The 25,926-nt window shown below is 42.8% G+C and overlaps 1 protein-coding gene across 3 annotated transcripts in view; it reads right to left on the minus strand.

The window, feature by feature from the left end:
- Positions 1 to 372: 372 nt before the first annotated feature.
- The window catches only part of TAMM41 (TAM41 mitochondrial translocator assembly and maintenance homolog), a 50,046-nt gene continuing 24,492 nt past the window's right edge, over positions 373 to 25,926 (minus strand). The window contains exons 5-9 of one of the 3 annotated variants that reach the window (XR_006816518.1): positions 22,849 to 22,994; positions 13,613 to 13,778; positions 12,085 to 12,147; positions 11,571 to 11,757; positions 806 to 860 (exon numbers count right to left, since the gene is read on the minus strand). Coding sequence is in view for 2 of the 3 variants with exons in the window: in XM_045992084.1 (XP_045848040.1) it covers positions 784 to 860; positions 12,085 to 12,147; positions 13,613 to 13,778; positions 22,849 to 22,994 (452 nt within the window). In the remaining variant the exon portion in view is untranslated. Of the gene's footprint in view, positions 861 to 11,570; positions 11,758 to 12,084; positions 12,148 to 13,612; positions 13,779 to 22,848; positions 22,995 to 25,926 lie in introns of all 3 variants that reach the window. The other 2 variants (XM_045992084.1, XM_045992083.1) reach the window with 2 other exon arrangements.

Raw genomic sequence — 25,926 nt, forward strand, 5'->3', positions numbered from 1 at the left:
ATAGCTCCATGTCTTTAGCTCCATGGTCAGTAATAACTGAAAATAATCATAGAAATCATCTGAATAAACCAGGGAAGAATTATTCCCTGAGTAAAACAGGCTTGAATTCAAGTCTAAGCTTAGCCATGTACTAGTTTGAGGGCTGTGGGCCAGTGGGTCTGTTGGTTAACTTCTTTTTATTTATTTTTTTTTTAGATTTTTAAAATTTATTTATTTGACAGAGATCACAAGTAGGCAGAGAGGCAGGCAGAGAGAGAGGGGGGAAGCAGGCTCCCCGCTGAGCAGAGAGCCTGATTCGGGGCTCAATCACCAGGACCCTGAGATCATGACCTGAGCTGAAGGCAGAGGCTTTAACCCACTGAGCCACTCAGGTGTCCCTGTTGGTTAACTTCTTTACCTTCAGTTTCCTTGGCTATAAAAAAAAGCGGGGCTCATATCTGTGTTGCAGAAGTAGGGTAAGGATCAAAAGAAACAGTTCATGTATCACACCTGGTGTGTAGGCCTTGAATGAACATTAGGTCATTTTCCCTATTCTATTCAATCCTTTGCTAGCCAAAAGTACTTTCACAGATTCCCACCCGTGCCTGTGAAACTATTCATTTGCTTGTCCTCACAGGTATTTGGGTCCCCAGGATAAATGTCTAACACATACATTTCAAATTCAAATATTATACAAACCTAGGTATCTTCAAATTCAAGCAGTGCGTCAAGGTAACAAATACCGTGCTGTGAAAAAGGATCACTTTATTAATCTATACATAACACATATAAAAGCAAGCAAAATCAGGATGTTTTCCTTAGCCATCCTTTCCACATTTTGTGTAGCTTTAGTGAACTATAAACCACTGTTTTCTTCACACCTAAAAGATAAAAAGAAGAGATGGTGAAAATATTGGTGCTTGCTGACTACATACTCGGCTGGAGCTTCCATGATATTCTAAGCAGAGACCTGACATTGGAGTGGAGCAGTAATGGGCTGACTGGATAGCCCAGGAGACCCTGGGAGCTGAATATGGTAAAAGGTCACCAAGATCAATATGAGGGGAAGAGATTCTGATTCTGATGCTGATTCTGATTCTCTAATAGTGACATGGATGCCAAAGTTAACCTGAGTTAATGGAGTGAGTGAATTTTTTTTTTTTTTTAAGATTTTATTTATTTATTTGACAGAGAGAGAGAAGATCACAAGTAGGCAGAGAGGTGGCAGAGAGAGAGGAGGAAGCAGGCTCCCCACTGAACAGAGAACCCAATGCGGGGCTCGATCCCAGGACCCCGAGACCATGATCCAAGCTGAAGGCTGACTTAACCCACTGAGCCACCCAGGCGCCCCTGGAGTGAGTGAATCTTTTGACTCACAGGTCTGTCATCAACCTTTGACTTGAGTAGCTCTTTCAGAGGAGAAAGGAAAACAAAGACAAAACTCTGTATGTAACTGGGTGTCCTCAGCTTCCTTTCTATGCCGGCATTCCGACCACCCCAACCCAGCCACCAGTCTGCCCAGAACAAATGTCATTCCATCACTTTCCGCCTGTACACTCCTCAACCCCTTTCAGATTCTTTTTTTTTTTTTTTAAAGATTTATTTATTTGACAGATAGAGATTACAAGTAGGCAGAGAGGCAGGCAGAGAGAGAGAGAGGAGGAAGCAGGTTCTGCGCTAAGCAGAGAGCCTGATGCGGGGCTCGATCCCAGGACCCTGGGATCATGACCTGAGCTGAAGGCAGAGGCTTTAACCCGCTGAGCCACCCAGGCGCCCCCCCTTTCAGATTCTTTCTATAGAAATGCCTCCCTGGACAACCCAGGCCAACTCAGACGCAGCTCCTCCTGGTCCCAGAACAGCACCTGTGCTGACCTCTCACACAGCACTTAACACACTGCGTGCTGCTCATCAGCTTGCTGATCTGTCCCTCCACCTAGACTGGGAGTTCCTCCAGGACAGGGAGCCTGTCCCACTCATCTCTGTATGCCTATCACCTAGTACAGTACCTAGCACATAGTAGGGACTCAGTAAATGCTTTTGAAATGATGGAACAGATGTACCTCATTGAGATATCTGACCTTCTAGCACCCCTCACCTCGTTAATCACAAGTAGCTGATGAAACTTGAGAACAGGCTCTCTGGGGGCTAATGGGACAGAAGTAAAATGGGGGAGAATATGGGGATGCTATTTGTCTGTCAGGTCTAATCGGAGCCTATTTGCAGATGGTATTATGGGCTCAACTTCCTTTGTGCTGAGGATGAGATCATTTAGTCTGTGTTTCAGGGTGTGGCCCAAAGATCCAAATGGTCTTCTTCCCCATGAGATAGGAATTGTGGTCTGTGCTGCCAGTCTGAAATGCACACCTCTGGCAGTGCACGTTAAGCACAGGTAGGCACTGTGGATGATGTAACAGGACTGAATTTGGAGACTCCTAGCACTGGGGTTTGAGTGGTCTCTTGAAAATACCTGGGCCTGCTACCTGTAAGCTGCCCAGTCCACTTAGAATCTTTGAAGAGGCAGTGGCAGGTAAAAAGGCTGCAGACCAGGAAAACTGTTAGCGAATACTTCCAGAAACTCTGGCCCAGCTTGCCTACTGTTTGCAAACGGACTTAGCCTAGTCAGAAACTCAGAGCTCCTTTCCCTGCCTCCACCTCTTTTAATTTTCTCCCTGGAGCAACCACTTTGGCGAACCTCACCCACTTGAGCATTGAGACTGGAAACATCTTACGCAAGGTGCTTTTTAATATTCCAGCCAGAACCAATCAAGACACTAAGCAGAACACAGGTAGGTACATATAGCAAGGTTCAACACCGCAACCCCAGGGCACTAAGTCCCAGCTAGAGGAAGGTGCACTGGCCATGATAAGTCCCAGCTCAACTTCATAAACCTTACATACAGACATGCTGGACTTTAACATTTAAGATAGATATCTAAAGTATCTGAGTGTCACCATGTAGCCATGTTTTGTTGCTACTGCATAGAAACTTCCCTTCATTGGGGCACCTGGGTGGCTCAGTCAGTTAAGTGTGTGCCTTCAGATCCAGTCATGGTGTCCTGGAATTGAGCCCCACATCGGGCTCCCTCCTCAGCAGGGAGTCTGCTTCACCCTCTCCCTCTGCCCTGGCTTATGCTCTCTCTCTTTCTCTTCCACTTTTGCTCTCAAATAAATAAAATCTTAAAAAAAAAAAAAAAGTCTCTTCCTTTGACGGCTCTGCCTGAGATTCTTAAAAAGACTGCAGCAGGGAATTGTGTTAGAAAGAGCACTGGAGGGGCGCCTGGGTGGCTCAGTGGATTAAAGCCTCTGGCTTCGGCTCAGGTCATGATCCCTGGGTCCTGGGATCGAGCCCTGCATCGGGCTCTCTGCTCAGCGGGGAGCCTGCTTCCTCCTCTCTCTCTCTCTCTGCCTACCTTTCTGCATACTTGTAATCTCTGCCTGTCAAATAAATAAATAAAATCTTAAAAAAAAAAAAAAAAAGAGAGAGCACTGGAATAGGAGTCAAGAGACCTGAATTCTAGTCCCAACTGGGCCATAAACTTACAGTGTGGCACACCCTCTCTGCGCCTCGACTTCCTCATCTGCAAAGAGACTGGTTGGACTAGTTCAGGGTTCCCTGACAAGGGGCTGTGGGCAGGTTTTAACGTTGGTCTGCAGGCAAGTTAGGAGGAAACCAGGAAAGTCTGCTGTGTGTATGCATGCATGCACTTCTGTGCCAAGGGTACAGTTTTCATTGGGTTTTCACAGGGAGCCAGGATTTGCAGAAAGTTAAGAGCTAATAGACTGGAAAGAAGGATCCTTAATAGTCTAATTGCAACACAGGTGGAAAACTAAAACTCCACTAAGTTGTGGTGGGCAATCTTTCCTATACATGGCACAAAATGCTACCCATAAAGGTCAAAACTGACAAATTGGATTGAATAAAACTGAGAATGCCTTTTCATCAAAAGCCACCATCAAGAAAGTGAAATGACAGCTCCCCAAGTGGGAGACTTTTGTGTTCCATATATCAAAGGACCTGTATCCAGACCAAATAAGGAATTCAGTAAGAAAAGGCAGACAATTCAAGAGAAAAACAACCAAAACCCTAGAATAGGCGCTTCACAAAAGAGGATATCCAAATAAACATGAACAAGTTCCCAGCTTCATGAATCATCAGGAAAATGGAAATTAAAACTCTAATATGCTGCCCCTACTCACTTACTAGAGTGCCTAAAATGAAAAAGACACGGAGTATTGAGTGAGGAGGAGCCGCAACAAGAGCTCAGCTAGTGGGAGTAGAATGTGGACAACTGTTTGATAGTATTACCAAAGCAGAACATTCACATACACTAGGATGCTGTATTCTACCCAAGTATGTACCTAAGAGAAATGTGTACATTTGCTTACCAAAAGACAGGCACAAAAATGTTCACAGCAGCACCACCTATAAGGGCCCCAAACTGGAACCACCCCAAGAAACAATCAATGGGAGAGAAGATAAACCGTGGTATAATCATACAATGGGTTTGGTGCAATGAGGATAAATGAACTACTGCTGCTCCCAACACCATGTTGAATCTCACCGATGTAAAGAGGAGTGAAAGGCCCGGGAGACTACATATTTATCTAAAGTTCAAAAATGGGCACAATAGAAGCACACTGGAAGTCAGAGAGTAGTTACTCCTGGAGGACTAGTGACTATGACTGGCACACCATCTGGGGGACAGTCCTGTTCTATTTCTTCATCTAGGTCCTAGGTTCACCAAGTAAACATGGGCATGTTTACTTGGTGAAAATTCACCAAATTTATGATTTGTGCACTTTTCTGTATCTATGGAGATTTTTTTCCTACTACCAGAAAACCCAGAATCTTTCATTTACTCAGCCGCTGAAATACACTGAACCAGTACTTATTAAGCATCTACATAATATAAGACATTGAACTAGATGTTGAGGTCATGCTTACAGTCTCTGCTCTCACAGAGTTCACAGTCCTCAGAATTCTACTTGGCTTATATTAAGCCTGCTTTTGGTTTCTGCTCTCTTTCTAGAGAAAAGGATGATGATTTAGGAAGTCTACATTTAGAATGTGTCTTTAGGGAAGACAGCCCGCTAAGAAAGAAACTTTAAGAACCATCATCCTGGTCTTTGCTCCTTCCCCAATGGATAAAGATGCAACACCTCTTTAGATAACAACGTCTTTAGAGACATCCTTATCCACTGAAAGTGAGTCATTATGAATTTTGACTAGTATCTAAAGTCAAGTCTTTTTTGGAAGTGTACAGAAATCCACTTCAATATCTGGATCCTCAAGTTTTACTTTTGTTCATTTCCAGCCTGTTTCACATGACCTGCAGCAAAGTTACTACACATGTAAGAACATGAGTCCCTGTGTGACCTTAAATAAGATGCATCCAGTGACAGACATGGTTCTCCAGGAAACAATGCGAGGCAGCTATATGAGTAGGTTGTGAGACGTCTTTCCCTTCCCATAATTCTACATTTCAGATATTTAGGAGGGAAAATCAGTAAGCCCCCAAACATTTTCCAATTATTTTTTTTTTTCTTTAAGATTTATTTATTTATTAGACAGAGATCACAAGTAGGCAAAGAGGCAGGCAGAGAGAGGAGGAAGCAGGCTCCCTGCTGAGCAAAGAGCTCGATGTGGGGCTCGATCCCAGGACCCTGGGACCACGACCTGAGCCAAAGGCAGAGGCTTTAACCCACTGAGCCACCCAGGCGCCCCTCTTCCAATTATTTTCTAGCCACAGTTAGAAATTATCTACAAAGAAGATCTCTTGAAGCAGAAGTACAAACTTGTATTAAAAGGACTCTCAGGTTAAGTAATAAGCAAATCCCTAGGGGAAAAAAAAACACCTTAACTATTATTACGTGTTCTTCTTATTTAATGTGTAGGTACCAAAAAAACGGAAGAAGTACTTTAGTCATAAGAAATCAGAAGCAGAGGATAATTGACAATCCATTCTCTTGTGTTCCAGGAAAGGGCTGGTAAGGAACACTTCAGGCATGCCAGAAACTTCTCAGGAACAAGACCAAACCTGTCTTGTTAATTCAGGTGAATCCTTTGAAGCTAGAAAGGTAAACAGGTATTTGTCCCCAGAGTCAGTTCTGACTGACCAGAAAGTCAGGTGGGGAAAAATAAAGCAAGACCCCCAACCTCCTCCACCTCTGGGAATGACACCACCGTCCACCACTTCCCAAGCCAGACACGGAGTTATCTCTGACTCCTCTCTCTCCCTCACCTCCCATATCTCTCCAACCAGCTGTAACAGATAACTTGACCTCTAAATATTGTGTGCGTCTCTTCTCTCTACCTGTACTGCAATGACTTGAGTTCAGGGGGCAACCACAGCTCCTCTCTGACTGGCTGCAATCACAGCTAATCAGTTTCCTGAGCAAGAATGTTATCTCCCTTCCATCTGCTCTCTACTCTCTAGCCATCAAGGTCTTTCTACAGTCATTCCTTGGCTTCCCTCCACCCTCAAAATAAACTCTGAATTCCTCTGCCTGGCTTTTCAGGCTCCCTTCACCAGCTGCTGCTTACTTCTCAGTCTTTTTTTTTTTTTAAGATTTTATTTATTTATTTGATAGACAGAGATTGCAACTAGTCAGAGAGGCAGGCAGAGAGAGAGGAGGAAGCAGGCTCCCCGCTGAGCAGAGAGCCCGATGTGGGACTTGATCCCAGGACCCTGGGATCATGACCTGAGCTGAAGGCAGAGGCTTTAACCCACTGAACCACCCAGGCGCCCCTTACTTCTCAGTCTTATCACTAAATCCCCCATCTCTCTCCTATTCCTGTACCAGAAGACTCAGACAGGTTAGTAATGTGAAGGCTGCTGCTGATTGGAATACAACACTTTGCTTTGCTGGTCTTCTGTGACCAGTCTGAGAAGTGATGCCATCTGCTGCTACCATGAAAAGAAGAGACGACAAGTATCAGGAGACTAAATGGCCTTTCACTTCTCCTGAGCTGCTGGTGAGTTAGGCTAAAAGGGGGAAATAGTGTTTGGGTTTGGAGGCATTTCTGTACTCACCTTTGAACATGGGTGTATCTGATGATGAAGGGATTGAGGGAACTAATAAAGCCAGAGTGTCAGACCACATGAGAACAGGCAACTGTGTTATCCAACACACTTTATGAGAAAAGGCAATCCTCTGGGCTGGTTATAGATTCCTGACCTCTATCTTATCTGGGAATAGAGAGTTGTTTAGATCTAGACTCACCCAAGTTTATAAAGCACCTACTAGGTTCATGCTGGACACTCAGAACACATAGCGGCCTGGGTATTAGTATCCCCTCCACTTTAAGGAAGTAGGACTAACTAACATGCCAAGGTTAGAGAGCGAAAAATGAGCTACAACTCAAATCCAGGTCTTCTGACCCCAAGCTGAGCTCCTCGGTTAGTGCTCTCTCTGAACTGAACCTGAATATAAAAGGTATTCACTAGCTAAAGGGGAAGACTGAACCTTCCTTTTCACCCTCACTGAGTGGGATGTTGAGAAGGGGAGGTGTGAGAATGGCTACTATGGAATACAAACTCCATCAAATACACGGGTTCTCCCCCCTCACATGATGCATCAGCCAGCTGAAAAACTGAACACAGGTAGAACTTTGAGGGTCTTGCCTTTGCAAAGCGAGCACAGCGACAGCCACAACCACAATGAGACGACTTCTAAGGAACAACATGTAGAAGCATAAAGGTTCTGAAACTTGCTGTGAAGTCAGAGGGAAGAGAAACAGTAAACCAGCCACTTGGGGCCGTTTGTTGCTAGTTTACTCCAACTGGGGGTCTGGTTAATGGGTCAGCAAATGTCATCTGAATATGACACTGCAAAGAGGCCTATTCTTTTTTCTCTTCTTTCTTTTTTTTTTTAAGATTTTTATTTATGTATTTGGCAGAAAGAGTGAGAGAGCAGAAGCAGGCAGAGCAGCAGAGGGAGAGTGAGAAGCAGGCTCCTCACTGAGCAGGGAGCCCAATGAGGGGCTGGATCCGAGATCATGACCTGAGCCAAAGGCAGTCGCTTAACCAATGGAGCCACCCAGGCCCCCCACAAAGAGGCCTATTCCAAAGAGGGGTCACGAAACTTTTAGGTAATGGTACCAAAAAGAGAAAGTCCAGATTCAGTGCTAGATGGGTTTGTTTATTGTAAGATATAATCTTCACAACCTGGTGAGGCAGGTATAATTATCCCTATGAAATTAAAACTAAAAAAAAAAATTGGGTAACTTGCCCAAGTCACAGTAGTTATATTGAAATATGAGCCCCAGGCTCTAGGCCTTTGGCCTGGGTCACCTTCACAGCCCACAAGCACCATAAAACCAGAGAAGCCAGAGCGTAAGGTAAGTAAACCCACACTTTGAAGGGATGCCCATCACTTTCCACAGTTTCTGCACCTGCAGAGCAGGCTGCATACATTCAGGTCTTTTGGCCTTCCACGATCCAATAAGGCATCTTTGGAAAGGAAAGGGAAGTAGGCAGGGAGCACACGCAGGAAGGAGCGCTCTGCACTAGCACGGCCGCAGGAAAACGGCTGCGGCTTGTGTGTCACCCACTGCCCTCTGCTGGCCACTGGAAATAACAAGTGGAACGAGGACCAAAGATTGATTTCCCGTTGAAGCGTCAAGAGGTAATGATGATGGTTCTAAAAACATTTTATTAGAGAAAAACTCAAACTTATAAAAGAACAGTAGAACATGTCTCATGTTTCTTCACTCAGCTTCAACAATTTATCAATTCAGGGAGAATATTGTGCATCTACCCCAATCCACTTCCCTCCACTATGTTTTTTTTCCAAGCAAATCCCAAACATCCTGTCATTTCATCTGTAAAAATTTCAATATGTATTTCTAAAAGAAAAGAGAAATTTAAAAACCCCATAACAAATGATCACAGCTAAAAAAAAAAAAAGTCCATAAATCCAATAATTCCTTATGGGCCAAACAGCCCAAAATGGGGGGCGGAGGGGTGGAGAAAGAAAGAAAGAAAGGAAAACCTAAAGCATTCAGCCTCACCCAAGAAGCTGCAATCATGCAAATCACAGATTAATAGCCTGAACCACCCAAGCAAACAAAAACACCTCATCTACAGCCTTGCCAGGATAAACCCGCAGGAACATAGATAAACTATCTGAACTGGAAATGTGAAGCTCTGTACTTCTGTATAGCGGGAAGATCTTCAGCACATGACCTACTAAATCTTTGTTGAATTTTTGGCTAAATCTTTCCAAAGACTCAGGAGGGGCAGCACTGTGTCCTTGGGGCCAAACATAGCTGGGTATCCATTGGGATGAGAGGTAAGAGGGTGACCACACCCACTTCCTGGCAATCTCAGCCCAGGGATCAGAATCAGGCTGAAAAGAGTACTCCCTACTTTGTATTACCTCTGCGCCATCTACCACCCAGTCCTGCAAATTTCTATTCATACATCTGCCTCCCCTTCTAGATAATCAACTCCTTGAAGGCAGGATGGTGGTGTGTTCATTTTTGTATCCCGCATGGCTGACAGATTAGAGGGCTCAGTAGATGGTCACATAAAGACAGACCAAATTAGAAAGTCCATCATTTGACAATACCAAGTGTTGGAGAGAAATGGGGACAAATGAGAACTCTAATTTCCTGCTAGTAGACTATACATTGATGTAACCACTCCGGAGGGCAATGTGGCAATATCCAAAGATATGTTCAAATGCTTAAGCCTCTAAGACAAGAACAGGATATTTAATTTTTTTTTTAAATATACATTCCGGGGCTCCTGGGTGGCTCAGTTGGGTAAATGTCTGACTCTTGATTTCAGCTCAGGTCATGATCTTAGGGTCATGGGCTCAAGCCCCACATGGGGCTCTGTGCTCAGCATGGAATCTCCTTGAGATTCTCTGCCTCTCCCCCTGCCCCTCCCCCTGCTCATGTGCACACAAATGTGCACACGCTCACTCTAATAAATCCTTTTTTAAAAAAGATTTTATTTATTTGACAGAGATCACGAGTGGGCAGAGAGGCAGGCAGAGAGAGAGAAGGGGAAGCAGGCTCCCTGCTGAGCAGAGAGCCCGATGTAGGGCTTGATCCCAGAACTCTGGGATCATGACCAGAGCTGGACAGAGGCTTAAACCCACTGAGCCGCCCAGGCACCCCAATAAATCTTTATAAAAATAAATAAAAATGTACATTCAGAGAATAAAAAGGAACACAGAAAGAGCTCCTGAAAATTAAAAATATAATAACAGAAATAAAATACTCAAGAAGGGTTGAAAGCTAAAGTTGAGAAAATCTCCCAGACAGCAGAGCAAAAAGACAGAGATCAAAAACAGGAGACGAAAGAAAGAAAGCCAAAGGGCTCTTCAAGGAGGTCCAATATTTGAATAAAAGGAGTTCCAGAAAGAGAAGAGAGAAAACAGATGGGAAGAAGGTAAAAAAACAATAAAAGAAAAATTTCTTATATTCTTATTTTCTAAGTTTCCAAAATAAAAGGCCAATGAGTACCCAGTAAAATAGATAAGAACAGATACATTATCAAAACATATTAATGAGAAATGTCAGAGCCCTGGGGGCAAGTGAAGACCTAACCGGCTTCCAGAAAGAACATACACAAAGGACTGAGAATGGCTCTGGACCTCAAAAGCAATCCTCAAATGAGAAGATAACTGGAATAATGATATCAAAATTCTTTTTTTTTAAAAAGATTTTATTTATTTATTTGACAGACAGAGATAACAAGTAGGCAGAGAAGGAGGCAGAGAGAGAGAGGAGGAAGCAGGCTCCCTGCTGAGCAGAGAGCCAGATGCAGGGCTTGATCCCAGGACCCTGGGATCATGACCTGAGCCCAAGGCAGAAGCTTTAACCCACTGAGCCACCGAGGTGCCCCATGATATCAAAATTCTTAAAGAAATGATTTCTAATCTATCTCCAGCTTAAATGTCCATTATCTGTAAGGATTAGCTAAAGAGATTCCTAGTTATACAGAGTCTCCCGATTTGCCTCCCTGCATCCTTACTCAAGAAGTTACTGGAGGCATGCTTCATCAAAATGAGAGTATATACCACAAAAGTAAAAGACACAAGAGATGGGAAGATAGGGGATCCCTCCCAAAAGACAGGGGAAGACAATCTCCGTGGGAAAACAAAGTCGTGCAGGGAAGGAAAAGCGTATGATACGGCTCACCTATGAATCACAATAAGAGAGTCATACGTTGTAAATGCTGACAACTGGCTTCACCGAAGGTGCACAGCAACTACCCGAGGACTGAGGGATGGGAGGGGTGAGCATGTGTGGCCCGGTGAGTACAAGAGCTGAATTCTAATCTGCCAGAGTGAGAAGTCCACAGATGATGCCAACAACTGAAAAGGAGAGAAGCGGCAGTATGCGCCTACTATTTAGCAAACTGGCAGTGGAAATAAAACCAGTCCACGAGGAGAGTTAGCAGCAGTTGTCTCTGGAAAGGGGAAAATGCAGGGGTCGGGGGGTGTGTGGAAGGGCAAGGTACTGCTGCTTTGGTAACAATACGCACATGTGACTTCCATAAATCCTAAAATGAGGGGATAACCTGCACACGAGTTATTCGGAAAACTGAGAGGGGCAGTAAGGCTTCCAACAGTACCTCACATGGTCTGACTGTTTCAGACGGATGACAGTGCTGTTTTGCCAGTCCGTACACCAGTGCTATGTCCTAGTTCATGACCGTCACAATTTAGCACTCCAGAAGTACTTGCAGGATACAGATATAGCTTTGCATTTTAATCAGGAATGCTGAGGCCCTTGATCCAACAGGTACATTAAGCCTAGATCTTCAAAAAGGAAATGATTTTACTTTGCAAATAACTAATGTCTCTACGATGACATTTTTAGGTGTTGGTTCAAAGGCTCTTCCCTGTCCCCTCCCTTGAACGAGAGCTCTTATAACCCAGGACTCGGCCCAGGTAACACACACAGGAGACGAGGGTAGCAAATGGTGATAGGAGCTTTGTATAGAAATATGTGTTATAGGCCTTTTCATGCTTTATGTATAGCTTTTTACCTGTAACCTTCATTACATTGTGAATTAAATGTAAGTCTTGTCAAAAACAGAAACAAAATACAAAAACAACCAACCATGGATTTTTGGAAGTTCTTACCAGCAGTGAAAATGCCTTTGGTGCTCTGTTTCATACTAGAAGGTCTCACAATTGCTGAAAGCCCTGTGAGAGAAAACCAACGAGGATGCCAAAAAAAATCAGATGTTAGTCATCTTCACACGTTTAAAACCTAAAACGAAATATTCTTTCCAGTTATCTAATAACACCGGCAAATTCGGCTCTGCCCTAGTGTCACAGAATGACAACGGAAGGGGTATCAGGACTGAGGGCCAGGAGGCCAGAGCTGCCAGTGGTGTCACGGACCAGCCGTGTCACCGACCAGCTGCGGGAGCTCAGGAAAATGCCTGGCCCTCTCTGGGCCTGGGCTTCCTCACCTTAATTAAAACAGGAGGTGGATTAAATCACCCTCGAAGGTCTTTTTATGACTTTTAGATCTGGTTAAGGCTGCTGGTTTTCAACCCCAAGATCTGAAATGATTAAAAAGAACCCAAAGTTTCCGTCTAGGAGAAAAGCTTTCATTCCTCAGTCCTTCATCCTCTCACAAAGGCAGCGGAGATCATATTGTGACAGGATCATGTTAAAATGAAAACAAACAATGTGCCTCCTCACTTAGCTTCAGGAATAGGTACCCGGGAACCTAGACACATGCCCTGATAGCCTGGGGCAGGTCCCCGGGAGAATGCATCACTGGGTAGGGCATCTAAGCCAATAGCTCACATCCTTGAGGAGCTCTGGAAATATTTACTCAATAAAACAGGAGAATGTGCTCATCTGGAGAAGGAAGTCATTTTTAGTCATGACTATTTCTTTACGGACAGCCCTTGTAAACACCTCAAAGGGAAGCGGGTCTCTGAAGATAAGATTTTTGGGTAAACAGGAGCAACTGGGTGGCTCAGTTGTTAAGCGTCTGCCTTTGGCTCAGGTTATGATCCCAGCATCCTGGGATAGAGCCCCACATCAGGTTCCCTGCTCCACGGGAAGCCTGCTTCTTCCTCTCCCGCTTCCCCTGCTTGTGTTCCCTCTCTCACTCTCTCTGTCAAATAAATAAATAAAATCTTAAAAAAAAAAAAAAAAAAGATTTTTGGTAAACACTGAGAAGGCTCCGGGGTAATATGTGGAACATGGGCCATGTCAGAGGGAACTGACGAAACACATGATGAGACACACTGAACAGGAGTCAGCTGGTGAAAGCTGTATTCCTGATGTTATAAAAGCACTAAAAATGTCACCAGTCTCCTTCCTTCTCAGACCACCATGAAGGACACGGAGGAGTCTTTGGAAAAACTTCTAGAAGTTACGTTCTTGGAACCAAAACAAACACTGTTTTCTCCTTTGACAGTGATTTAGGATCCAGGAATCTGAAAACAGAAGGACTTTCACCACCCTACTTCAAACAAATGACAATTCAGATTTGGAAAAACCCCAGATTGTTAGTGCTCTCTTCTTCCCTGAGACAATCTGTCTCTCCATCTCACCAGGCAAGGAAGAATAAAGAATACATCTCAGTCACACAGTTTGCTTTTTACCCATGGCCAGCATTTCCTTGACGTCAAATCCAGAAACATACCTAGTCGCACCACTTCTCCACAGTCAGGATCATGAGCAACTTGCAATAAAGTTTCTTCCACATCTCTGTTTTTTCCAGGAGGGTCCATAATATGATTAATTTGTTGCTGTAAGGTTTTGGGCAATGTCATTAGCTGAGTGAATTGTCCTTCTGGGCTTTTATCTATCTAAGGGGGGAAAAAAAAGATAATGTCTATGCAAAGTTCTTTGAATTTTATAAAGATTCAAAGACACATGGCTTCTCTTTCAAGTCACATAAACATACACTGAACCTATTCCCTAGACTGGGCAGCACGCTAAGGAGACTTGCTCCTTTCTGAAACTGAATGCACAAGAGTTCAGATGCTAAGTTCTTCAAAGAGCTCAACTCCTTTCCTATAATGGTCCATTTTTACATGAAAAAAGTATAGAAGCTTCTTTTAGCAATCAATTTCTGACTCTCAGTTTTGAAGTTTCTATGGGTGTTACATCCAGCAGCTGAAGGAACTGAGGCTGCTACTAACAACATTCACTGAGGTTCGGCAAATCCAGGTACTCACTCTCTCCCATTTTAAACACAGAGGCACTGAGTGGCAAAACCAGGGTCCTACCGCCACTGGGAGAGAGTCACCTCTAACCTCGTGCCTCCTGCCTTCTGGGCCTTTTTATTCACCAGGCCATATTTCATTAACTGCAGGAATAAACTGAAGACAAGGACCAAGTTTATCTGCTTTTAATCTTCTGGCACATAGTAGGTAGTCAAAAACCCTGGCTGAGTAAGGAATGAATAAGTGCATCAATAAAACTTAGTTGTAGTTATTTCGTAAGGAGGATTAAATTACACCAGTGGTTTCTGTGCCCCACATATTCCAAGGACATCAAGTTGAAAGATAAATACAGAAATAAAACATGCAAACTGCACATCAGACTTTACTTTGAATCCAAAGTTAGCCACAGAGCCAAGGCTACACCTAGCTTCCCTAACTCCTAGTCTAATATACTTTACTTCATGGAACTAAGTTTTTACAAAATCATGTAGACACTGCCTGCCTGTCAATGTGAGAACCAGTAGCACCGCCCTCAATGGTTCATCCCGTTATTTTTCAGGTAAGAATCTGTCTTGTATTCTTTCAACAAATGTTTAGGTTTTAACTTGGACGAAGAGAAGAGAAAGAAAAAATGAGACAAATGAATGTATTAAATTTTAGATTCAGATTTTCCAGATATGACTAACTTTCTTATTAACACTTAGTTTCACTCAGTCTCCCACTTTTTTTCATATAATAAGTATTTGTTGAGTATTAATATCTGGATTTTCTAGTTTTCTATAAAACTCAGGCAAAGAAGAGCAAAATTCTATTATCTAGTGGCTCCAGTAAAGGCTTTTTTTAAAAAATTTCATATTTATCATTAAAATGATTCTAAATTCAAAGAATTTGTACTCTTTAGCTTTATTTCAATAAATGACAGAAATGTGGATATTATGGGGCACCTGGGTGGCTCAGCGGGTTAAGCCTCTGACTTCAGCTCAGGTCATGATCTCAGGGTCCTGGGATCAAGCCCCGCATCCATCCGGCTCTCTGCTCAGCAGGGAGCCTGCTTCCCCCCCCTCTGTCTGCTGCTCTGCCTACTTGTGATCTCTCTCTGTCAAGTAAATAAATAAAATCTTTTAAAAAATTGTGGCTATTACTGTAAAATATATTAGAAATAACATTTATGGACTCATATATTGGGGCTAAGAATTGAGATTAGTCAAAAGGATCTTATATTTCTGTAAGGCTTTATCTATGAAATACAGAGATACCAAAACGGCTTGAGTAATATCAAGAGTTAAAAAATAGTATTTGCCACTGCTTTCTCTTGAGGAAAAGAATGCACTGGAATTTTTGCTTGAAAGACAAAACATTAGGTGACATTTTCAAATAAATTGCTAAATTCTGTGTAATTATCCTCTTTGATTCTCATTAAAACATGGAAGTAAAAGCATTCAGTTAAATCGTGAGAGTCAGTAAATAAAGGAGAAGAGTTTGAAAAAAAAAATCGTGGAAGTCAAACTGCATTTTAAAAGCAGGTAAGAACAGGCCACACACTGTATGGTTCCATTTATATAAAGTGTCCAGAATAGACAAATTCATAGAGGGAGAAAACAGATTAGTGGTCGCCTGTGGGGTGGGGGGAAGATAGGAACTACAAATGGATGTGGGGTTTCTTTTTCAAGTGATGGAAATGTTGTAAAATTAGACTGTAGTGGTAGTTGCACAACTTTGTGAATATGCTAAAAAACACTGAATTTTACAGTATGTGAATTACATCTCAATAAAGCTGATGTTTTAAAAAAGCACATGTGGTCACAGGATACTGGATGCTGCATTATACCAGGCTGACCCTGGCTAAGGGCCAAGGTATCCACTCTACTAGCTGCTGGGAAAGTTGGCTGAATCCCTCTCTTAAGAGTCCCTCCCAGACTTGTCCTCAGCCAAAGGGAGGGCTTGGACAATGCAGTAGTACAAAGGCCTGGCCTCTTTGCCCCAAGATGGGAAGACCAGGAAAGGCCACCTAGTTCCACAGTACCATGGTAGGATCAGATGAGGGCTTGTTTCAAATCCGCTCAATCCCGATCCTACACAATAGGTACCAGGAGCGGTCCTAATGAGCACACTCTGTGTTGGTATTTTAGAGCAGTCATACTAAGGAAGGCCAACTGGAAGCCTCTGAAGATGCCATTTTACCTCTTATGCAAGACAGTGATTACAAAAACAATCACAACAAACACCACATCTCAGGAGGAACGGCAGAGTATTAGTGTTATCTGCACACCTAAAGGATACAGGGGTGTGATGTTTGATTTTGTGTCACTTGGCTAGGCTATTGTGCTTCATTGCTTGGTCAACATTAGTCCAGATGTTATTATAAGAGTATTTTTAAAGATATAATTAATATTTAAGTCAGCAGGCTCTGAGTAAAGCAGATTACCCTCTATAATGCAGGAAGGCCTCATTTAATCAACCAAAGGCCTTAAGAAAAAAGACTAAAGTCTCCAAAGAAGAAGGAATTCTACCTCTAGATTGCCCTCAGACTTAAAACTACAACATACTCTTCCCTGGGTCTCCAGCCCACTGGCATGCTCTGTACATTTCAAACTCATTAGTCTCCACAATTTAATTCCTTAAAATAAATCTCTCTCTCTATATATCCTACCGGCTCAGTTTCTTTGGAGAACTCTGACTAATACAAAGGCTAATGGTCTCCATCATACTTCCTTTAAGTCTGGCCTTCACAAAATCCAAATGCGTTCTGGAAGATTACAGCAGACTACCACAACTCAACCAAGTGGAAGTCCCAGTTCCCTCTGCTGTGCCACATGCGGTAAATCTGTTAGAGCAAGTCAACGGAACTGCAGGTATCTGGATGGGGCCAAGAGTAGGGAATGCACTCTTTTCCACCTTTATTTGGCAGGAGGATCAGAAGCAGCTCGCATTCATGAGACAAACAACAGTATATCTAGGTTTGCCTCAGGGCTCTGTTAATTCTCCCATTCTCTATTGTAAGATCCCCCAAGGAAACCAGACTGTGTGGCCATTCGTGTAATCTCGGGCTGACCCACTTCATCAATGCTTTGCTGCTACTGCTACCTGGTAAGCAACAGAGGAGTGCCCAGATAAATGCACTCCAGGGGGTAGAAGATAAACCACATCAATGAAAAGTTTGGTGGTCAAGCGGTCTGACGCATGCTGGGATACCCTCTCCAAAGTAAAGATCAACTTTGGGCATCCTGCACCTCTCACTGCTAAGACTGAAGCATGATGCTTGATAAGCCTCTTCAGGTTTCGGAGGCAGATACCACACTTGACTATAATGTTCAGACCCACTCATGAAGTGGTATAAGAGGATGCCAGGAGTGTGGGCTCAGAGCAGAAAAGAGCTCTACAACAGATCCAGGCAGCAGAGCAAGCAGGTCCTCACTTCGGCCATACAACCCTATATACTCCATAATGCTGAAGGTATCTTTGGTATAAAAAGAAGCTACTGGGGCGCCTGGGTGGCTCAGTGGGCTAAGCCTCTGCTTTTGGCTCAGGTCATGATCTCAGAGTCCTGAGATTGAGCCCCACATTGGACTCTCTGCTCATCACGGAGCCTGCTTCCCCCCCCTACCCTGCCCCCTGCCTACTTGTGATCTCTGCCTGTCAAATAAATAAATAAAAATCTTGGAAAAAAAAAAAAAAAAGAAGCCACAGGAAGCTTGTGGTAGGCTCTCAGTAGGAGAATCACAGTGTAGACTGCTAGGGTTCTGGAGCAAGGTCATGCCCTCTGGAGTGAAGAACAATACATCATTTGAAATCAGCTCCCAGATATGAGACCCTTCTAACCGTGGAGCAATGAAAGACCATGCATCAAGAACCACCTATCATGGACTGAGATCTCTCATATTCACCAACTGTTAAGATCGGGCAGGCTCAACAGTAACCCACTGTAAGATGGAAGAGGTACACCAGCATTCAACATAAGTAAGGCCAAAGGGCACGGGTAAGCTGCACTCGCAGGAAACCCAGGCCCCGTACCATCGACTGTGCACTGTTGCACCAGTGCACGCCATCCTACTTCTCCACTGGTTCATGCATATGGCTACATGGAGGTTCCCTTGTGACTGGCTTGTGGTGGATAAAGGATGAGTTTGCTCCAGGGATGACTTGGCTTGGTATGTACAAGCCAAAAATGATGCATTACAGCCTCACTCAGGGACAGCCCTGAAAGAAAGACACTAATAAGGGGAAATCCTCCCAAATGGGTATGCTTCAGGCAGTGCGTAAGAATATACAAAGACCCATGGGAGTGAAGCACGGTTCACTGGTTGGCTGAAAGGAAAAATACTGGAAGACTAAAGACAAAAAACTGGGGAGAAGAGGTATGTGGATGGACGTACAGGAGGCATGCACAAAGTGTGAAGATCTCTGTATTTTGCTAATGTCCACGAGAAAGTATCCTTCACAGAAGGATAACCAAAAGAACAATTCAGCCAGTTAATTCAATAGTCTCTGGCGCAACGGCTTATAACAGGAGTAGCCATGGTGGCAGGGAACAAGGTTCTGCCTTGTCAGTAGCTAAGGCTGACTTAGCTACTGCTGTTGTTCAAGTCTATCCCGAAGGCAACAGAAGCCAAGGCTGAGAACCTGATAATAAGACCATCTCTTGAGACTAATCAGCCCCTTGGTGGACGTTAACTACATTGGACACCTTCCATCTGGGAAGGGGCAGTAATTCATCTTAATTGAGAGTAACACATGTTCTGAGCATGGGTTTGCCCTTTCTGCCCACAGGACCTAGCCAATACCATGACAAGGCCTTCAGGATGCCTGCTTCACCAACATGGCTGTACCATGGAACATCACTTATGGGACTCATTTTAGAGCAAAAGAGGTACAGAGGTACAGCAACAGGCACAGAACCATGGCTCCACTATAACTACCATATACTTTATCAAAGCCGCCAGACTGACAGAGCAGTTCCCAAAAAGAGGAAATCTGGGGCCCACACAGCAAAGAATTATCTATCCCCAAATGCTAATAGTTCCATCATTAAAAAATCCTGACAGAGCAATGAAGAACAGGTGAGCCAGCAGCTTGGAGATGATACCCGGTGAGAACGGGGTGCAGTACACATCCTAAATTAATGCCTGTTACAGAGTACCTCATTCCCAATCAGCAGAATGCATAGGTCTGGGAACCAAGGGATGGAAGAAGTAGCCTTGCTTCCCATTGTTCCCAGTGAGCCACTCAGAAAACGTGTGCCTCCCATGCTTACAACTTCAAGACTTTAAACTTAAAGGTATGACTGCCACCTGCTCCCTTCAGATTCCATGCCAAAAGTCCAGCAGACACAGAAAGGAGTCAGCACAGTAGCACTGATCCTGATCATCTGGGGTAAAGCTGCTGGTACACATCTCTCAGTACCCCTTGCCCAATTTTGATGGTAAAGGGAAAAGGGCAACAATCGTAGCCTGAAATGGGCAAGGTGACCGGGTCTCAGATGCCTTAGGGATGAGGGTCTGCGCCACTTTGTCTAGCCCAGCACAAGTGCTAGATAAGGGTGCGGGGAGTTTGGAATGTGTACGGGAAGGAGCAGGGGGTGTCAGTGACAACCTCAGTAGTGTTGGGAACTGTGATTCGGTCCATAAATCTTACTCTTGTAAGCTTCCCCAAGATAAGAGATCAGTTAGGACTTAGATCATGCAGGCTTTCACAGGCCATAGCGAGGAACTTGGAAATATCTTCAGGGTTAAAGAAAATTCCCAGCCCTTTTCCCTTGCTCAATTTTCCAAAAGTTGGCAGCTAGGCACATTATCTTTTCTGATTCCAAACCAGGGAGTAGATGACGTCTCTGGAGAAATCCTACAGATTCTGACTGTAAGAGAAATAGAAACAATGTAGAGAAGATAAAACTTCAAAAATTATAATGAAGACCACTAAAGGGGTGATAAAAGATAATGCATTTGGAAAACAAAAACAGGATGCTATAAGAAAAAAAGAACAAAGGAAATTAAAAATTTAATAGTGGTGCTAGAAGATCAATTTGAAAAATTCTTCTGGAAAGGAGAACAAAATCTCCAAATGAAGGAGAAAAAAAAAATTAAAAAGATCAAACCAGGAGGTCTGACAACCAGCTAACAGGAATTCCAGAAAGAGCAAAGTAAGAAAATGGATATGAAGAAATTATTACAGAAGTAACAAAATTTCTTAGAATTGGAGCTCAAGAGTTTCCAGACTGAAAAGCTCACGAAGTGCCAGAATAATAGTGAAAAACACATATACAAAGACAAACCATCATGAAATTTAAGACTGGAGAAAGGGAAAGGATCCGAAACACTATCTGAGAGCTAAAAAGGTCGTATCCAAAGGACAGGCAATCTGAAAGTCACTGGACTTTTTAACACAACACTTAGAAACTAGAAGAAGGATGCTGTGACTTAAAAAGTCTGAGGGAAAAATTATTTCCAATGTGATACGTACCCCAAACTATCAATCAGTGTAATAGGAGAATGTGCAGAGGTACATGGTCTCAAAAAATTTACCTTCCTTGCAACCTATGTTAGAGAGGTACTAAAAGGTGTATTTCACCAAAATTAAAGTGTAATCATGAAAAAAGAAGACAAAAAAATGCAGAAAACCAAAACCTAGGAAAGGAGAGAGGCGGAAAGAACCCTCGGGGTGATAATGAAAAGATGCTCCAGGAGAAGAGCCATGCCACAAGGCTAGAAAACAACCAGTCCAGAAAGAACAGGGCATATGGAGCTCCAGGAAGAAACACCCCCAAGAAAAACAAGAAACAGAAAATACCTGATGTGTTGGTCTATGATGAGAGAATCTGTACAGATCTGTAAGAGGGTATCAATTAGTGACAGGTACAAAAAAATTAAGCAAATGAAGAAAATGAGACAATTATTAACTCCAAGAAAAACACATTTGCACAGGAAAGACAATTTCATAGTAGTGTATTCCAGCAATGAAGAAAAAGAAAGTTTCACAATAATGTAAATAGCAAACATTAACTTAACCAAAAATTATGAAATTACTATACATGGAGCAAGAGGGAATGAGGCGGGAAGGGAAGTGTGTGCGTGCGAGTGTGTAGCCGTGAGAGCATGTTGATGGAAGTGACAAAAGGGAGTAAAAAAATCTTCATCTTCCACAGACGGAGGACAAAAATAAAGTATAAAACAGAAAAAAAAAATCAACAAATAACAGTGACATCATATTGTTTAGAAACATGGAGGTAAACATTGGACCACTAACGAGATGAAAGCAGTCGTTTCTGGGAAGAAGCACTGTGAAGCAGGAAGGTGCCGAGTAGGGAACTGCTACTTTTTGTTATAAACCTTGAGGTCCCATTTGGTTTTTAAACCATGCGCATGCATTACTTTGAGAAAAGTAAAAAATTTTAAAAACTTACAAAATGTGTTCAAATGAATGGTGGGTATTCTGGGCATTTCATGTTACTCTCTCTTTTTTAAAAAAATACGTCCTATTTTTTCTCAAAGTTCCCTTTCAGATGTAAAAATTCCATTAATTCTATATTTAATAAAATATTAGTTGCCCCTATTATTTGGAAGAGGAAGAGCATTAAAATACCGTGTTCTTTGTGCTAAACATAAAAAACAACTCTGTGGTTTCTAGAGTTTTAAAAAATCTTAAATTCGGGGAGCCTGGGTGGCTCAGTGGGTTGAGGCCTCTGCCTTCGGCTCGGGTCGTGATCTCGGGGTCCTGGGATCGAGCCCCGCGTGGGGCTCTCTGCTCAGCGGGGAGCCTGCTTCCCTTCCTTTCTCTCTCTGCCTGCCTCTCTGCCTAGTTGTGATTTCTCTCTATCAAATAAATAAAATATTTAAAAAAAAACAAAATAAAAAATCTTAAATTCAAATTACTTTCCTCAAAGGAAAAGTTCTTTAATATTTGCTTTCAAATATTTAATAATTTAATTTTTAGGGGTGTCTCAATCGGTTAAGTGTCTGTCTTTGGCTTAGGTCATGATTCCAGAGTCCCAGAATCAAGCCCTGCATCAGGCTCCCTGCTCAGCTGGGACTCTGATTCTCCCTCTGCTCTTTGCCCCACTCGTGCTCTCACTCTCACTGTCTCAAACAAATAAATACAATCTTTAAAATATTTATATATAATTTTTAAAAAGATACTCAGAAAGTAAGTTTCATTTGATGTATCAAAAGGAAAGCCCAGATATAATAAACCCAACGAGTGAGGAAAACAATAAGTCACAGAAAAATATATGTAAGTGAGAGCCCATTTACATAAAACCAAACCAAACAAAAAAAGACCAAACTTCTTCATACATGTGTATATGTTCAAATAAATACAAAAATGCATACAAAAAGAGACCTGGGAGAATATATGCCAAATGTCAGTAAGGTTACGTCTGGGGAGGCAAGTGGGTTTAGGAATGAAAAATCTGAGATTTTCACTTGTTTTTGACTGGTAATCAGTATGCATAGTAAGAATTTCAAATGGCAAAAAAGATACACATGGTAAAGATAGGTCCTTTCCCACATCAGCCCCACGTTCCCTTTCCCAAAGGTGGCCTCTTATTACTTGTCTCTTATGTTATCTTTGGCATTATTCCAAATACATGGACTAGTATGTTTACATATGAAACCCACTTTTTATAAACTGTAACTGATCATATTGCTCCAATCCTTCTTCCTCTTAAAATAGCTCTTGCCTTAGAAACAATATAAATTATTTCTCACATACAGTTTACCTCCAGTCTGCCTTGCTGGATCTTATACACCACTTGGGGATTCTCCTGTAGTATGTTGCCATAGAGCTCACGAAAGTGGGCTATGTTGGGCTTCACAATATTCAACACTTTTGTCTTATCCTCTCCAACCACCATCCGAAAGTCGCCTGGTTAAAACAAATGGAAAAACAAATTTTCCATTGAGAGTCCACATTCTGACCTACAAAACTACAGCCCCGGGGCGCCTGGGTGGCTTAGTGGGTTAAAGCCTCTGCCTTCGGCTCGGGTCACGATCCCGGGGTCCTGGGATCGAGTCCCACATGGGGCTCTCTGCTCAGCAGGGAACCTGCTTCTCCCTCTCCCTCTGCCTGCCTCTCTACCTACTTGTGACCTCTCTCTGTCAAATAAATAAATAAAATAAAAACAAAACAAAACAAAAAACTACAGCCCCATAGTCATCCTATGCTAGTTCAAGACGGTGACATCCCACATTCAAATCATTTGCTTTTCCTCTTTAAAACTGTGAATAATATATTACCCAAGAAATGCAGGCAGTTGTTCAGGGCAAACAGAGCCTCTCAAATCATATAGCCCTTTATTCCGGTTAAAATGCAGTTACCTAAGTGTAAAAGATAATCATCATCGAGAAGCTGATTTGTTTTTGTTTTTCCAATGCAGATGCACCTATACTTATAATCTTCCATCCTGTGAGCAAAATTCTGTGACCAATCATGGAGCTGGTGGTTGTGTGTCACCTTAGATGTGTCCTTGCTACTGCTTCCTCAGCTTGAATCTCTTTGTTGTGTTTGTGCAAGGGCTTTGAGGTAATTTATGAATATAAAGAACTTTATCTATCATATTTGATAAGGACAAGAGCAGTGAGCGTTAAGAGCCCTAGCCACTGGGTGGCTCAGTGTTGGTTAAGCCTCTGCCTTCAGCTTAGGTCATGGTCTCAGGGTCCTGGGATGAAGCCGTGCATCTGGCTCACTGCTCAGCAGGGAGCCTGCTCCCCCGCCCCCTGCCTGCTTGTGTTCTCTGTCTGTCAAATAAATAAATAAAATCTTAAAAAAAAAAAAGTCCATATTCTTAAAAAAAAAATGTTCCTAGTAAGAATAGGTTTACAGTTATGATGAAATTCTTTTTTTTAAAAGAGATTTCTTTTTTTTTTAAAAGATTTTATTTATTTATTTATTTGACAGAGATCACAAGTAGGCAGAGAGGCAGGCAGAGAGAAAGGAGGAAGCAGGCTCCCTGCTGAGCAGAGAGCCCGATGTAGGGCTTGATCCCAGAACTCTGGGATCATGACCAGAGCTGAAGGCAGAGGCTTTAACCCACTGAGCCACTCAGGTGCCCTAAGATGAAATTCTTGAAAGCAGATACCATGTCTCACATCGCAAGTGGTGAGAAATGATGAATGTTACATTTGCCTGTGGGATGAATTGAGCTTCAGAATAAACAGTTCTGAAGGACAAAGACCAATTCTGACACAAATTTGAGGTGCCCTGGCCTGCTTATGCCATTGACAGTTACCGGCAAGATGCAGAGGGAAAAAGATAAGGAAATGTGAAAACGCGAGGGAAGCCCTACTGGGCTAATCCCTGTTCAAAACAGGCTGGGTGCATGTGAGGGCCTCCCAGGTGAAGGCTGGTAAGAGCACTGTGATGAAACCTTCCTGACAGGTAGAAAGTCATCCAGGAAAACAGTGAGGTACTAAGAGTAGGCAGGTACCCTGGGTGCTAACGAATTCCTAGGCATCAGGGGACAGTGTAATTTATCATCTGAACTAGGTCGTTTTTGAGGGTGAAGTGGGCGTGATGGATAATCATACCAGGATAAGTAAAACCTGGGCAAACCCAAACATATGGTCACCCTTGCCAATTAATTTTCTTGGGGGGTGGGGTGGGGAGGAGAGGAGGGAATCATTGAAATTATTATGTGTCACAACAGATATTACTAGACCAAACTATCGCTTTATTTTAGAAAAAATACAGATACCCAGATGTACTTCAGTAAGGAATAAAATATGGTGGGTTTTAAAGGTTCAGAGGACCAACTTAAACCACAATTTCATGGAAAGCAGCTGGGGACTACAAGCTTTAGGAAAACAAACATAAAAACAGCCTCTGCAATCCAACCTTTGTGACATGAGGTCTGTTCAGGGCAGTGAGCAGAAGAGAGTTCCAGTTGTAACAAGCTGCCCCAATATGGACAAACTTATTTTTTCACTATTATTTTATTTTATTCATTTTATTTTAAAGAAGATTTTATTTATTTGGGAGAGAATGTGAGACAGAGAGAAATCAGAGCAGGCAGGAAGCGTAGAGGGAGAAGCAAGCTCCCTGCTGAGTAGTGAGCCTGATGTGGGGTTCAATCCCCAGACCCAGGGATCATGGCCTGAGCCAAAGGCAGATGCTTAATGACTGAGCCACCCAGGCATCTCTTTTCACTACATTTTGAAGGGAAAGAGAGTTACACAGTTAAATCCTGGGGTAGTGAGGGTGTAGAGAAATTGGTCCCTTCACATAATACCGTTGAGATCCTAAACTGGTAAAATCCTTCGGAAAGCAGTGGATGAAACAATTCCATCTCTATAGAGCAATCCTAAAGGAACAGACCCAGAGTTCCGGAGGTAATGTTTGCTGAGCACCTGGTAAGAGTCAGGCACTGATCCAAATGCTTTGCTGTATTCCTTCATTTAATCCACACATCCCTGTCCTCTCAGATGGACACCTATTCTATCCCCATTTAGCATCAGGGCAACAAAGACAGAGATGAAGCCACGGGCCTGAGACTTCCCAGTAAGTAAAGGAATACACTGCATACATATGACTGTTCTTGAGGCACTATTTATAATACTGAGACACTGGAAGCAGCCCAAATGTGCAACAGGGGAATGGATAAGTTACAATGGTACTGCCATATCCTACCACAAAACAGTGTGCAACCAGTAAACATTATAACAACCATACACAGCAAGATGGAAAGTGATCACATAATAGTAAGAAACTAAGAAAACAAAAGTACAACAAGAAAACAACTTGGTACAAGAAGAGGAAAAACGAGACAAAAAGATGATATAAAAATGTTTTTACTCTAAAA

Source organism: Meles meles, chromosome 20 (assembly GCF_922984935.1).
Source record: "Meles meles chromosome 20, mMelMel3.1 paternal haplotype, whole genome shotgun sequence".
Classification (NCBI taxonomy): Eukaryota; Metazoa; Chordata; class Mammalia; order Carnivora; family Mustelidae; genus Meles; species Meles meles.